The sequence below is a fragment of the Cryptomeria japonica genome, chromosome 11, assembly GCF_030272615.1.
Source record: "Cryptomeria japonica chromosome 11, Sugi_1.0, whole genome shotgun sequence".
Taxonomy (NCBI): domain Eukaryota; kingdom Viridiplantae; phylum Streptophyta; class Pinopsida; order Cupressales; family Cupressaceae; genus Cryptomeria; species Cryptomeria japonica.
Window position 1 is genome coordinate 336444281 of NC_081415.1, and position 15653 is coordinate 336459933.

General features: G+C 34.0%; 1 protein-coding gene across 1 annotated transcript in view; it reads right to left on the reverse strand.

Moving 5' to 3' along the window:
* LOC131074969 (phragmoplastin DRP1E) overlaps positions 1 to 10506 on the reverse strand; it is a 29097-nt gene extending 18591 nt beyond the window's left edge. Inside the window, exons 1-3 of the mRNA XM_058011729.2 lie at positions 10093 to 10506; positions 9942 to 10005; positions 9493 to 9600 (exon numbers count right to left, since the gene is read on the reverse strand). Coding sequence (XP_057867712.1) covers positions 9493 to 9600; positions 9942 to 10005; positions 10093 to 10230 — 310 coding nt within the window. The 5' untranslated portion in view covers positions 10231 to 10506. The remainder of the gene's footprint in view (positions 1 to 9492; positions 9601 to 9941; positions 10006 to 10092) is intronic.
* Between the last annotated feature and the right edge of the window lie 5147 nt (positions 10507 to 15653).

Here is a 15653-nt window from a genome sequence, read left to right on the forward strand (position 1 = left end):
GAGAGGAGAGAGTGAGATAGAGAGTGAGATAGAGGAAGAGTGATAGGAGATGGATAGGTCTAAGATTCGGGGCATAAAGTGAGAGATAGAGAAAGAGTTTGAAAATTTAAAAGATCTTCTAAATTCTAAAATTTGCATTATAACTCCTAGAGATCTGAAAGCACTCTCAAACATCTTGCCAATATATACATGAAATATAACTTAAAGTATAAGTAACATTTTTCTTTCTTATACTTAAATGTTATATTTCATGTATAATCTGATGAGAAAAAAAAAATTGATAGTTTCTTGATGTGTTTGGGCCTCTTTTATACACAAACTCGCCAAAAACTCGGCGACTTTTGGTGGCGAGTCAATGGCGTTATTATTCACCTGAGCCAAAAACTCGAGTTTTAGGCAAGTAGTGCATCTATGGTAAAAACGACGCAATTCTTCTTGAACACGTCACTTCTCACGAACGAACCCACTCATGCTCATACCTGTTAAAATAATATTATTATCTTCTATAATGGTCATCTTCTATTTTAAGTTGTCGACTTATTTAGCTTGTTAAGTTAGCTTTTTATTATGTAATTAGCTTTTAAGCTTTATTTAGCATTTAGCTTTTTAGTTAATTAGCTTTTAAGCTTTATTTAGCATTTAGCTTTTTCTTTTTAGTTAATTAGCTTTTAAGCTTTATTTATAGCTTTCACACTTAACTTAGCGTTTAGCTCTTTAATCTTTTACTTTAACATTATGTTCTAATTATAGAACATCGTCTTGTAACCTCTATATATACGTGTGTATATCGTTCAATGTAATCATCCGATTATTGAATCATTCATTCAATTTATTTTTCAATACCCAATGTGTCTAGAAAAGACTACCGAATGAGAAAGTTCATTGCAAGAAGCCATACAGCTAGAGTAATGGCAGACAAAAGATGCTTCTTTAATTTTGAGACTCTTCAGGATCCTTTTGTATGTGGTAGCATACTTCCAGGCTCGAGCATTATAAATGTGACATATCTCTCTAATTAATAAAATGAGGAAATGAATGACTGTGAATGAGAGTACAAACACAGAGGATTCAATTGATGGTGTACAGCAGAGTTACCAGCTATTCTTAGTTGGAATTACGTTATGCATCTTCAAGTTTTAACTCTTCCCATAGAAGTATTAGGAAGGGAATGAGAATCATGCTCTAAAAGCTCTTTGTACTGACTTCATTGCTCAAGGGAAGAAGAGGAAGGTGTTCAATTGCTCTAGGATGAAATACTAAGCATTTTCAATGCAAAATTTGAAAGAGCTTGCCCACAAATAAATAGGCAAGTTTCTCGGCTGTGTAAGAAACTGACACGTATTTGATGAATTTTAAAATTATGGTTTAAACCATAGTTGTGAGAATTGCACTATTCAGGCCTGCAGGCTTGCAGCCACCCCTGCTCAGCTCAGCAGACTCAGCTTTACATATTTAGGCAGTAATATTGAACCTGCACACCCAAATATTAAAGGGTGGGCCACTTGCTCAAACTTGTTGAAACCACAAATCCATCTTTCTCCAACCCAAGAAACAACCAGCCTTTCTAGTTGGGACACTAGATTGGAAACAGGCTCGGTTGTCCCAGATTGGTTTGACCATAGCTGTGCAGTGCACGTACCTCATTTCTGCAGTGCAGCACAGCTACAAAACAATAACTATGCAAAATATTCATTTAAGCATTTATTTGCAGGAAGAAAACTCTATATTGTCTGAAATATTCAAACCTGCCAACTAAGGTTGATGAAAAGAAATCTATTAATAGCTAATAAGCAGTGCTACTTCAATTTTGAGTAAGCCAGTTGAAGAGATCTATAATATCAAAGGAAGCATCTTATTAGGAGCAGGATGGAAACCAATTATAAGTTTTCTGATACTAACCTACAACTTCAACAGAAAATGGAGGGCTCCTCATGTTTGTATTGTTTTTTATTTATTATTTCTTTTCAGTGTAGTTCTTCTTCAATGCCTAATTATTTTCAGTAAGATACAACAAATAATGAGGGACAGCTCAATATTGTGAACATTGGTTATAATTATGTACCTCGGAAGTATGCCTGCAGATCCGAACATCTTTAACGTCAAATCAACCATAATCTAATCCAGCAAATTCATTACTTTCTGTTTTTTATATTTCCAAGTTCTGCCGAAGTTTTGACAAAAATATTGGTAAAGTTTTAGTCTCAACTCTCAACACTATTATTCATACCATGCAAAATATTTATGAGTGTGTATATCAATGTTGATAAAATCAACAATTTTGATTTCTTGGACCAAGCCATTTTATCAAAATATTTAGGGAAAACCTAATGTTAAGGAAAAAATATGGAATTACAACTCCTAAAAAATTTCAGACAGAAAGAAAGAAAAAAAGATCCCCCTTTTTTTATAATTATTATTTTTTTCAAAATTGTCCACAATAACAATTTTGATAGCACTGGTCCATGATTAAAACCTGGTGTCAATAATTTAACTGCACTTGTTACTTTTTACTTTGCAAAGCACACCAAGAAAAAGAGAGTATAAATGAGCATTTTTTGTAAGTATGACTAAAACACTCTGCTCATATTCATATGGGCAATGTAAGGCTTATGTCTAGAGCATTCCATGGGATAGATCTGGTACTGCATAATACCAAACATGATGAACATACCAAAAGAGAGACCCTCCATTGTCATTCAATGTGCCAAGCACACCAATTCAAAAGGAGGCATTAATGATTACTTATTAATGATGACATTTGAACAGCTATGCTGTCGTGTTTAGATGATATTTCTGTGGGAACCAAAGCTGTAACTTGGCTTCCCCGAAAGAAACTCTTCAAACAGATCTCTGTTGATAATTAATACCTTTAACCATTAGCCATTAGAAGTGAAAGCTATATTGTTTAAAATTCACAGGTCAAATGCAAAAATAGATGAAGTAACCATGAAATTCACAAAAAGTTTCTCTGAACCAAGACAGTTAGGACAAATTGTTAATGCATAATAGCTTCGGTAAGATAAATGATTGAATGAGAGATAAATGAAGTCTCTCATTCAATCATTTATCATATCGATAACTATGATAAAACCATCAAGCAATTAATTCATCCTTGATAGCCATTCTATATTTGCATATGGACAAACTATTGATTAATCATACTATGTATCTTCCTCATGTTCATCTATCTAATGAATCTTGTATTTAGATGAATATCGATTAAACATAAATAATGATGACACCGATTAATATATTATCGGATTGCATATTATATTAGATCGGGTTGCATATTATATTGGGGTGCATGTAATATATATCGGAATGCATATCGGGTGGTATTATGTTAGTCACTGATAGTTATCGGTGTGTTAGTCTACACCAATAGTTATCGGTTGTCAAGGCTAACACACCGATAACTATCGGTGTAGACTAACACACCGATATACTATCGGGTGTTAGCGCTTGGTAAACACCGATAATCTTCGGTCATACTCCACACCAATTGGCATTTACGTAACATGCTGTTTGTTAGTATAAACAAAAAGGCACGATCAAGTAATGTCTTGATCGGTCATGACCGAAGGCATTGCTTGACCGTGCCTCATTTGTCATATAGTAAGTGGCATTCTTAAGATCGGACATAGAAAATATTAAATGTTCCTCTCATCTGCCACAAGCAAGAAGATAGTTAGATATATACAATAAGAAAGTAATAATACCAAATTAGATAATAGAATATAACTTGCATATTGAATGTAAATTGAACATCATTTAACATGGTATCAGAGCTATAGTTAAATTGAACCTGAGGCTGTTCAATTTTACGCAAAATTCAAATCAAGTATATATTCAACATCACAATCCTATCAATGGCCAGCGCTATCAGATTTGAAGACAAACTTGGAGGTGACGATTTCTCCGCATGGAAATTCAGAATTCAAATGATACTAAAAGATAACAAAGTTGAATCATTCGTAAAGACTGAATCCAAAGAACCTGAGACTGAACCTGATCAAGCAATTTGGAGAGAAGGAAATGATAAGGCTATCAAAATAATAGTTGATGGGGTGAGGAACAATATTATGCCCATTATAAAGAAACACGAATCAGCCTTCAACATGTTCAAAGCACTTGAAGACACTTTTGAGATATCCAATGCCAGTAGAACCTTGGCTCTAAAAAGAGAGATAAATCATATAACCATGATGAAAGGAGAATCAATCAATGCCTAATTCATGCGGATATCGAACTTAAAGGATGAACTAGCAACCCTTGGATATGAGATCCAAAACAAAGAATTAACCCTCATTGCTTTAGATGGGTTACCTAGTATCTGGGAAACGTTCGTCCAAGGCATCAGTGCAAGGGACAACTTTCCAAAATTTGATAAACTAAAGGCTGACTGTCTCCAAGAGGAATCAAGGCAAAACAAAAGAATATAGATGAAGATCTTCAAGTTCTAACTACGAACTCAGATAGAAAGGGCAAGAAGAAGCAATTCAAGAAGAGAAAGAGTCGTCATGGCAAGAACTCTTTCAAAAAGGACCTCTCTCAAATTCAATGTTACAGATGTGACAAATTTGGGCACTATGTTGCCAAATGTCCAAAAAGAGCTAAACAAGCCACATTTGCCAAATCAGGAAAATCGAAAAGGGAAGAGGACTCCGAGAAGTATGTGCTCTATTCAGCACTCACACATCAAACATCAAACAAAGTGAACTCCTGGGTAATCGACAGTGGCTCATCCAGACATATCACAGGATTCAGAGAAGTACTAGACTCTATGAGAGAGGAAAATGATGAAAAGGTAACCATCGGAGATGACTCCACACACCCTGTCAAAGGAGTTGGAAACTGCACCATCAAACTGAAGTCAGGTGTATCATTACAACTTGAAGGAGTACTATATGTTCCAAGCATTAAGAGGAATCTTGTCTCAATATCAGCATTGGAGGACAATGGATACAAAGTGACATTCATGGACAACAAAGTGTTGGCTTGGCCAAAGAACTCATCTATCAAGAAAGCTAGTACAATTGGTCAAAGATAAGGCTACCTATATGAGCTATGCACAGAGCCCAATTTAGCCCTAATTCATGAAACTACAGATGCCAATGAAATCTAGCATAGAAGACTGGGCCACCTAAATTTTTGAGCTTTATCATCAATGGGAGACCTTGTCACAGGTCTACCTAAGCTAAAGCAATATCATTCAGGGGCATGCACAGGATGTGCCCTAGGCAAAAATACTAAGGGTGCTTTTCAAAGTAGTACTAGGAAAACAAGTAAGGTCTTAGAGTTAATTCATTCTGATGTATGTGGACCTATGTCTGTAAATTCATTGGGGGGATTTTTGTATTATGTGATATTTATCGATGACTAATCTAGGAAAACTTGGATCTACTTTCTGAAATGCAAAGAATCAGAAGAGATCCTTAATAGGTTTAAAGAATTCAAATCATTAGCAGAAAACTACTCAGGAAACAAAATTAAAACCCTTAGAATTGATAATGGGGGGGAATACACATCAGAATTATTTAAAGAGTTTTGTAAAAATTCAGGGATTAAGAGGGAGTTAACAATACCTTACAACCCTCAACAAAATGGGATAGCAGAAAGGAAAAATAGGACAATCGTTGAAGCTGCCAAAGCTATGATTCTTGATCAGAATCTAAATATCAATCTTTGGGCAGAAGCAACCAGCACTGCAGTATACATTCAAAACAGATGTCCTCACTCTCATCTTGAAGACAAGACCCCTAAAGAAGTCTTTAAAAAATCAAAACCAGATATAAGCCACCTTAGGATTTTTGGATGTCCAGTGTATATTCATGTACCTAAGGAGAAAAGATTATAATTAGAACCCTCTGGAAAGAGAGGAATCTTTGTAGGATACAATGAAACCTCCAAAGCCTACAGAATATATATACCCGGCCAAAAGAACATTGAACTAAGTAGGGATGTGATCTTTAAGGAAAACTTAGCCTTCAAAAGAGCCCAAAGCTCTCTAGATCCTGAAGTCCATATTCCTAACTCCAGCTTAGATAGAGATCCTACTCCTGAGCTTCAGAGGGAGAATCCTGAGGAAACTATGAGTGAAACTTTAAGTCCACCTAGAGAAAACCTCAAGAAAAGACCACTATGGGCCACCAAAATTGTAGAAGAAGCTCAGAAGTTTGCTGCTCCCTTAGGAACCTTCAGAGAAAGCAAAAGGCCTAATAAATTTGCTAGCTATGTTACCCTTATGAATGACCTCTCTAAAGCTGAACCAAGCAATGTATCAGATGCACTTCAACATCAAGTATGGAAGGATGCCATGTCTGAAGAGTATCAATCCATTATGAAGAATGATCTTTGGGAGATTGCTCCTAGACCAACCAAGAAATCTGTGGTTTCATCTAAATGGTTGTTCAAAATCAAACATGTTGTAGACGGCAGTATTGAAAAACACAAGGCCAGATTTGTAGCTAGAGGCTTCTCACAAAGGGAAGGAATAGATTATGAAGAAACCTTTGCACCAGTTGCCAGGTATACCTCAATAAGAGTTGTATTAGCCATTGCAGCAGCAAAGGGATGGAAGGTACACCAAATGGACGTTAAGACAGCTTTCCTAAATGGCGAGATCTCAAAAGAAGTCTACCTAGAGCAACTTGAAGGCTTTGAAATTCATGACACAAAGTCTCATGTGTGTAGACTCAAGAAAGCTCTCTATGGGCTCAAACAGGCTCCCAGGGCATGGAAGTGATCAACTTATAAAACAATGCAAGAATGATCTATCTAAAGAATTTGATATGAAGGACTTAGGATTCCTTCATTACGTCCTAGGATTAGAAGTATGGCAGAATTCTGACAACATCATACTAAACCAAGGAAAGTACACTTTGATATTTTGAAGAGATTCGGAATGCTAAATTGTAGACCCATGACCTCTCCTATGGAAACCAACTTACATAAACTTAAAGAAGCAGAAGCAGAGTCACAACCCACTGATTGGGTCCTTGATGTATCTGGTAAATACAAGACCAGATATCTGTTATGCAGTCAATGCTCTAAGTCAGTTTATGTGTGAACCAAAGGAGATACACCTGGTTGCAGTGAAGCACATTATGAGGTACCTACAAGGTACTCTAAACCTTGGTCTCAAATACAAGAAGGTTGAGATAGACTTAAATGGATTTACAGATTCAAATTGGGCTGGAAGTGTAACAAACAGGAAAAGCACTTCAAGGTGTTGCTTCAGTCTAGGTTCAGCTATGATATCTTGGATCAGCAGGAAGCACCCTTCGGTAGCTCAAAATTCCACCAAGGCAGAATACATTGCAGCTTCTATGGCTGCCCGAGAGGTAGTATGGCTTAGGAAGTTGCTTGTAGGATAGTTTGGAGAACCTATGAAACCCATTGTTATACATTGTGACAATCAGAGTTGCATAAAACTTTCAGTAAACCCAGTGTTTCATGACAAATCCAAACATATTGAGATTCCATACCACTATGTGCGAGATATGGTAGATAGGAATGCAATCCAACTGGAATATGTTTGTACAGGAGATCAAACTGCAGACATTCTGACCAAACCCCTTTCCAAAGTGAAGGTTGATCACTTCAGAGAAGGTTTAGGTATGACAGAAAGGTAAATTGCTTTGTAATCTATATTTGAATACCCATAAGATGTTTAATGTGTAAACCTCTTTGTCATGTTAGGACAATTTTTGGATTCTATCCCCTGGGTTCACATCTAAGAGGTGACGATCTCTCAAGATAGTGAACGCTTGTATGGGGACATTATAAGGTGAAGATCTTATAGTGTCCAAACCAGTTATCATGTTGGATCTCTGGCATGTCATGGATGTGCCATGATTGTGTTGTGATAAAACATTTGTATAAAAGTGTTAGTGCACTTATCACAACTAGGATAAGGTGAGAAATTAATCTTTCTCATATGATTATCCTTAAGTATTGCGTGTAGGCAATACTGATATCACATGCTTAGGTGATATCTTGTCAATTGCAAGATTGATATAATGAACTCCAGTATCACGTGTTTAGGTGATACTTCATATCAAATGATTAGGTGGTATGATTCCCATGGATGACTAAAATGATCACTATCAATTAAATTATGATGCTTGAATATATTGTCTACATTCATCTTAACTAGCTAAGAGGGAGTGTTAATGCATAATAGCTTCGGTAAGATAAATGATTGAATGAGAGATAAATGAAGTCTCTCATTCAATCATTTATCATATTGATAACTATGATAAAACCATCAAGCAATTAATTCATCCTTGATAGCCATTCTATATTTGCATATGGACAAACTATTGATTAATCATACTATGTATCTTCCTCATGTTCATCTATCTAATGAATATTGTATTTAGATGAATATCGATTAAACATAAATAATGATGACACCGATTAATATATTATCGGATTGCATATTATATTAGATCAGGTTGCATATTATATCGGGGTGCATGTAATATATATCGGAATGCATATCGCGTGGTATTATGTTAGTCACCGATAGTTATCGGTGTGTTAGTCTACACCGATAGTTATCGGTTGTCAAGGCTAACACACCGATAACTATCGGCTGTTAGCATTGACAGTCACCAATATACTATCGGGTGTTAGCGCTTGGTAAACACCAATAATCTTCGGTCATACTCCACACCGACTGGCATTTACGTAACATGTTGTTTGTTAGTATATGACAAATGAGGCACGGTCAAGTCATGTCTTGATCGGTCATGACCGATCAAGGCATTTCTTGACCGTGCCTCATTTGTCATATACTTATAGTAAGTGGCATTCTTGAGATAGGGCATAGAAAATATTAAATGTTCCTCTCATCTGCCACAAGCAAGAAGATAGTTAGATATATACAATAAGAAAGTAATAATACCAAATTAGATAATAGACTATAACTTGCATATTGAATGTAAATTGAACATCATTTAACACAAATTGGTATTAACTATGTAATTTGTTTGCAAGCAGTGACTCCCTAAAGAGCACACTAGCGACCAACAACCACCAAACAGTAGTACTAAGGATGCCTTTCAATTTCATAGGACTTAACATAAACTTTTACAAATTACTTTGGGTTATGTGATTGTATATGTGTAAATACTAATGCAGTTGTCCAGCGCAGATTGATGCAAATGGTTATTAGGTTGGCACAGTCGTGCATTAAACAACTTCTAGGGAGGTCCTTTTCCAATTTTATTTTATTATGTCGTTAATTTAAACTCGGTTCACAAGATGCGTCAAGCTGCTGGAAAACTTTGTCAAGTTCCTAGTTCCTGAATCACGTCTGAACACCAGATCGACAAAACATGATTCTCTGTACAATCAAGTTCTTGAAAGATAGAAACTTAGTGCAATCAACAATGACATAAAATCAGAAAGGATCTGAACAAATCATACAGAAAACACTTATCAAAGCAAGAATACTATAAGCATCGAGGGAATAAAAACACATACCAAAATCTGTAATCTTTTTGTTGGGACGATGTAGAAATTCTCCATATTCAGGTGTCCCTTCGTCTGTTTTGTGAAGTTGTAGTACAAGGGGCCTTCTTGTCACAATACCTGTAAGAAAGAAACCCTATTATCGTATTCCGCTTTTCAAACAACAGAAATACGTCACAGATAAATATTAACCAATTGAATAATCCAATTCTGGCTCTTAAAAATTAACTAAATGTTCGTGGCGTTTTATCAAAGTTTCACAGAAAAGAACCATTCGCCTAAGGTACCAGGCCTCGCTAGAAAACTATATGTTGTTATGAAATATTAGGATACAATCAGAATGATCTACTACTTTGTTGTTTTTAACCTTCAAACCATCAAGCCCTTCAAACTCTCATTTGATCTACAGAGATATATATATGTTTAATTGTGTTGCAAATCGTAAGCCAAAAATGATGTACCTGAACCCCGCGGCAAAAAGTCCCTTCCCACAATGCTCTCAAGAACAGATGATTTTCCCGAACTCTGTGACATTAAACAAGAGAAATTTAAAGGCTGATTTGAACCCTAGAAAGCCGAAACGAAAAGGAGAAAGAGGAAGAAGAGGAATACCTGGCCTCCCACCACGGCCACAGAAGGAAGGGACTCCCAGAGCGTAGGAAGGGCACTGTCACCGCCATAGTCCCCAAGAACTGTACAAGCCATCTGAATTCTGTTTACCAGTCCGATTAAATTTTCCATCGTCGCCATTCTGATCTGCTCTGCTCTGCGATCGAATCTCAAATCTGCACAAGTGACAACACACCTCTTCGCCTACCAAACGTATATGTGGGTAAATCTGAGGTTGGATGGGAGACCGTTGGGTTATTTTTAAGTTGTGGGATGGCCAAGCCGCCAGGGGAGAATTTTGATTTTTTGGTTGAAATTTTCAACTCCGCATCTTCTAATGCCTGCTCGAACGTGGAAAAATGGAAATGTTCTAGACAACTTCGAATTTTGCGATTCTCTTTCTTCTGGTAGCTTGAAAAATCCTCTCACCGTTAATAACCGTGAAAACTTCACTTTCACGTTTTGGGCCCACTGTCTCTCCCTGAAATGTTTTTTTTTTTGAATGAAAGTGGTAAATAATATTAGTATAATCTAACTTTATGTCTATGTATTTTAAACGTTCCATTTTAGTCTATATTATTGTCTTTATTACAATGGTGTATATATATACTACCATAGTATAGATGTCATATACATTTGTTTTGTTTATATGTTTGGAATTTGTTGTGTAACTATTATATTTTTATATATAAACATATGTGTATTTGTTAATTTCAAAATTATGTTTGTATGGCAAAAGTTTTAATAAAATTGATAAAAATAGATGTCTATTTTTGTATTTTTATATAAGAAATTGGTAAAAATGGATGTTTTGAGAAGGATATATATCTATATATATAGTGAGACAGATATAATGATATAATATTGTTAATTTTTAATAAAATATATTATAATATTATTATATTATTTTGAAAATAAATAATAAATTTGCATATATATTTGTAAATATGATGTACTTGTTTGGCTCTGTTGTGACTTTGCACCTTGGAGGTGCCCTTAAACTGTATTTTTTTTGTATATGCACCTTTTGGTGCCTCTGTTGTTGCTAGGCACTGATCTGATACTCTGTATTGGTGTTCTATGATATTTAATCCAAAAAAATAAATAATAAATGTGTTTGTAATAGTGCTAGTGGGTATGATGTTGTTTTCTAATTGTTTTGGTAAACAATCATGTCAATATGAAGGATAAAATATTTATATTTTTAATTTTTGGATATTGTCTCATTTTCATTATTAATTATTTATTCCTAAATGAATGCATTCTTTTATTCATTGTGTGTTCTTTCTTACATCAAACAAAACTATTGAATGTGATGCATTCTTCTTCAATTTTGCATGGCTCATACTATAATACATAAACCAGTTTTTATAATTATTGTAACAGCATTGACTAACAATAAAGAATTGTACTTATTCCAATGACTAACTATAAAGAATTGTTCTTATTTCAATGTAGTATAACGAAATTGACTAACTATTACTAAAGATTCATGTTATTTCATCTATATTGTAACAATGTTGATTAATTATTTAAGCACATTCATAATTTCAAACCTTTTATAAGAGAACATTTTAAATTAAATTGTTTTGGGTTGTGCAAACGACAACACTTGAAAATAAAAAAGATTGAATGTATTATTGAAATAGCTATGGAAGCAGCATAAATAAAGAACACAATACACCCAGTCTTTCAGCATAAACATGCTTAAAAAGAGAAGAAACAAACAATTTTAAAGAAAGAACCTAAATCTTGCATCAAATGCATGAGAAAGAAAATTAGAAACTTGCATAGATCTACCAATTACATTATGCATACAAGCATATTATTATGCATCAAAGGAAAAGTAAAAAAAGATTCTACAATTAACTCCAGTTTATCATGCGTTCAAAGAAAAATTAAAAGTTCAAGTATTAAACATTTTTTTTAAGAAAAATTAAATATTTAAGATTGATTAACTCATAATATGAAATCAATTAAAATTTATGTGTGTCGCAATATCTTAATTTGGCACACTTATGAGGATGATGGTATGTTTCCTTATTTCACTATCAACTCTTGACAAAGCTCTTGTTATTATATTATTTTGTATCATCAATATAAGGAATGAAATGATTGATTTCTAATTGAATGTGTTCTTTTATGCATTGTGTATTCTTTCTTACATCAAATAAAACTAATGAATGTGATGCATTCATCTTCAATTTTACATGGCTCATGGTATAATACATAAATCAGTTTTTATAATTATTAACACAGCATTAACTAACTATAAAGATTTTTCCTTAATTTAATTACTAACTATAAAGAATTGTCCTTATTTCAATCTAGTATAACACATTTGAATAACTATTACTAGACACTCGTGTTATTTCATATATATTGTAACAATGCTAATTAATTAATTAAACACATTCATGTAATTTCAAACCTTTTATAACAAAATTAACTAACTATTCACAAGACATTATTTATACTTGCAAATAGGTGATACTAACCCTACATAACCTTGATTGGTTCTCTTTGTGGTTAGAGTGAGCCACTTAAGCAATTCAATAACTAAAAACTCTTACTTCTACTCTTGAGTTAACTACACCAGACTTTTATAAGACCTTTCTAATAGAATGTGATACTTTTAGACATTTTATTAGGGCATTAGTAATGCAATAAGGGCATCCCTTAGCGTTTGAAAGAAAATAACACAAAGGAAAGAACTTTGTAAGACCCATATATGAGAAATAAATACTAGCTATATTTCATGCATCAAACAATAACATGTGTATATAATGGGAAGATATTCCAAAATCAAGATTGATCATGAGAGTCTAAGATTTTTTGGAGCAGTGATTTCCTTTAGAGGAGAAACAAAACTAATCACCAAGATGTAATGGTGTGAATTTAAAATTATTTATAAAAAAGACAAGGAGAGTATTATACAAGATGCCCTAGTATGTTAGGGAAAGGAACTTCCTATGGTACAAATATAGGTTATTCGTATGCAAATGTTCTTAGTTAGAAGCTACCATGTTGACTCAAATGCATGACTCAACAATAGGAAGACATATGGGGGCCTTAAATACCTTTCACTAATATTTCTTTCGGTCGATGGGGATATAAAGAAATCTATATTGAATGTTTAATATGTGAGTAAAATAAAGGTGAAAAAATAAAGATCGTACACCTCTTAGAACCATTAAGCATACCAACATAATGTGAGGAGGAAATATCAATAGATTGCATTACCAAGTTGTCAAAGTCAAATAAACTTGATGTGGTTTTGGATATAATCACTATATGCATATTTTGTGGACTATCTCATCCATTTCAAGCTAGTATTATAGTAGAAGTATTAGTAGAAAATATATAAAACTTATTAGTATTCCCAAAACTATTGTGAAATTGATCATGATCTTATCTTTACTAGTATCTTGTCTGGACAAACTTATTTCCAGCGTGGGACACAAAACTAGCACATAGCTCATTCCATCATACACAATTACATGGGTAAATGAAATTTTTAAAAAAATATTTGGAAGGGTATCTATGTTGTTTTTCCTGTAATAAGCAAGCACAATAGAATAAATGGATTTCATTAGAAAAGTGGAGGTATTACACATCATTTTACACATCAATAAGGATAACTTAATGTAAGGCCATTTACAAATACACCCCACCATTACTAATTCTTATCTAGGTAAGGTCATCTCAAAGCTCATGATCTACAATCTATCATATTCAACACCAACAAGAAATATTTTAGATTCTTGAAAACATGATCGGGGATTAGAATAAGATGAAACAACATATAGATCAAAGTCTATAGTGATCTATGCATTTAAGAAGGGGCATTAGATATTCCTTCAGTTGCAACCTTGAGGATGTCACTTAAGCAACATAAGCACATCATGCTTGCACCCAAATTTTATTGTCCATAGAAGACTCTCCACTGGATTCTAATGTAGCTTATAAGTTGGAACTTCCACCCTCATTCAAAATTCATCTTATATTTCATGTATTCTACACAAAGAATGTACTAGATAACAAAATTATAATCCAGTTAGAATTGCTCGAGTTAGATGAACAATGGAAGTTTATTTTGGAGCTCAAAGTGGTCATTGAGAAATTAGCAAGGCAATTACCAAAATAAATCATTTCTAAATTTTTAATCAATTGGAAGAATTTACTTGCTAAAGATGAATATATGAGAAGATGAGCAATTCATACAAAAGAATTTAGAGTTGCTAAGCATTGAGGAAGATAGTTTTGTGAACAACATGGGCATGGTATGTCCCTAATATTGCTATTCCTAAGTGTGGTAAGGTTGGGCACCTATTACATGCTCAACCTTAATATTTCATTTATTAACTCTATTAATTTTAGTCCAACTTAATTAGGATGAAGAAATGTGTCCCTACCTAATTATTTTTATAAATATGAAAGAGAAAGTCTCTTCCAAACCACAATAAGCTTTAACATTAAATTCACATTCTCATAATCTAATTTTTGGAGGTCGCCCCCTTGAAATGGTATAATATTATTTTTATGCTCACCTTTAATTTTAAGAAAAATCCTAATATACAGTGAATGGTGGAGTTAATGTGAGTTCAACATTATATTCAAATTAGCCAAATTAGTTTTTGTTTTTTTTTATCAATAAAAGGCCGAAGCCAAATTTTATTTCTTTTGTAAATTTTTTACATCTCCATTCAGTGTGGGCACCGGTAGGAAAGAATGGAGATAAGAAAACCTCTGGTCTAGCCCAGATCCCTTAAGGGATCAGATAACAAAAACAACTGAAATTTTTTTACAATTCCTCATCTGAGGGAGATGACTGTCTTAATAAGACATTTTAGTTTCTTTTTGTACATAAAATCTTGCACCAATTTCTGGATGGACCCATCTTCGCAAAAATGGAGAAACCACTAATACTCCGAGCTTTAACTTTAAGACCTGTATCCCGCATCTGCAAAAACCTTATTGCAACTTACTTTGCCAAACTGTTAGTAGCATAGTAAACATGATAATTTGTAAAAATCATTCAATGAATAATAACATCTTTTCTATTTTATGTAAGAGGATTGTAGCCTGGATATCCCTTAGCTTGAAACCATTTTAACCTTTTAGGATTCAATTTAAGAGATTATCCAGGCTACAATTCTGCCTACACTAATGGAAAGGGTCAATTTCTAACAGTTCCTTAATCACTTTTAACACATCAGACATCTGATACTCCATAGCATAAATAAATTCATAAGCCTATGTATGCACATTTAAATGTCAATATGCGAGATTATCATGGAGTCTGCCAGGATCATGATTATAAACAAAAGTCCACAGTAAAATATATGTCTGGATATAGGAGAAAAACAACCAAAAGAGCAAAGGACCTGTACAGAGGCTAATTCAATAGGACCTACTACAGATCTGAAACAATGATTAAGTCTGGACTGATCTCAACTTCCCTCCACAAAACCACTAAAAAAGACATTCCATTATTTCGCAGAAGATAGTAATAACCCGAATGAACCCCACCCGATAGAGAAAAGTCCAATACCACAGCTTAT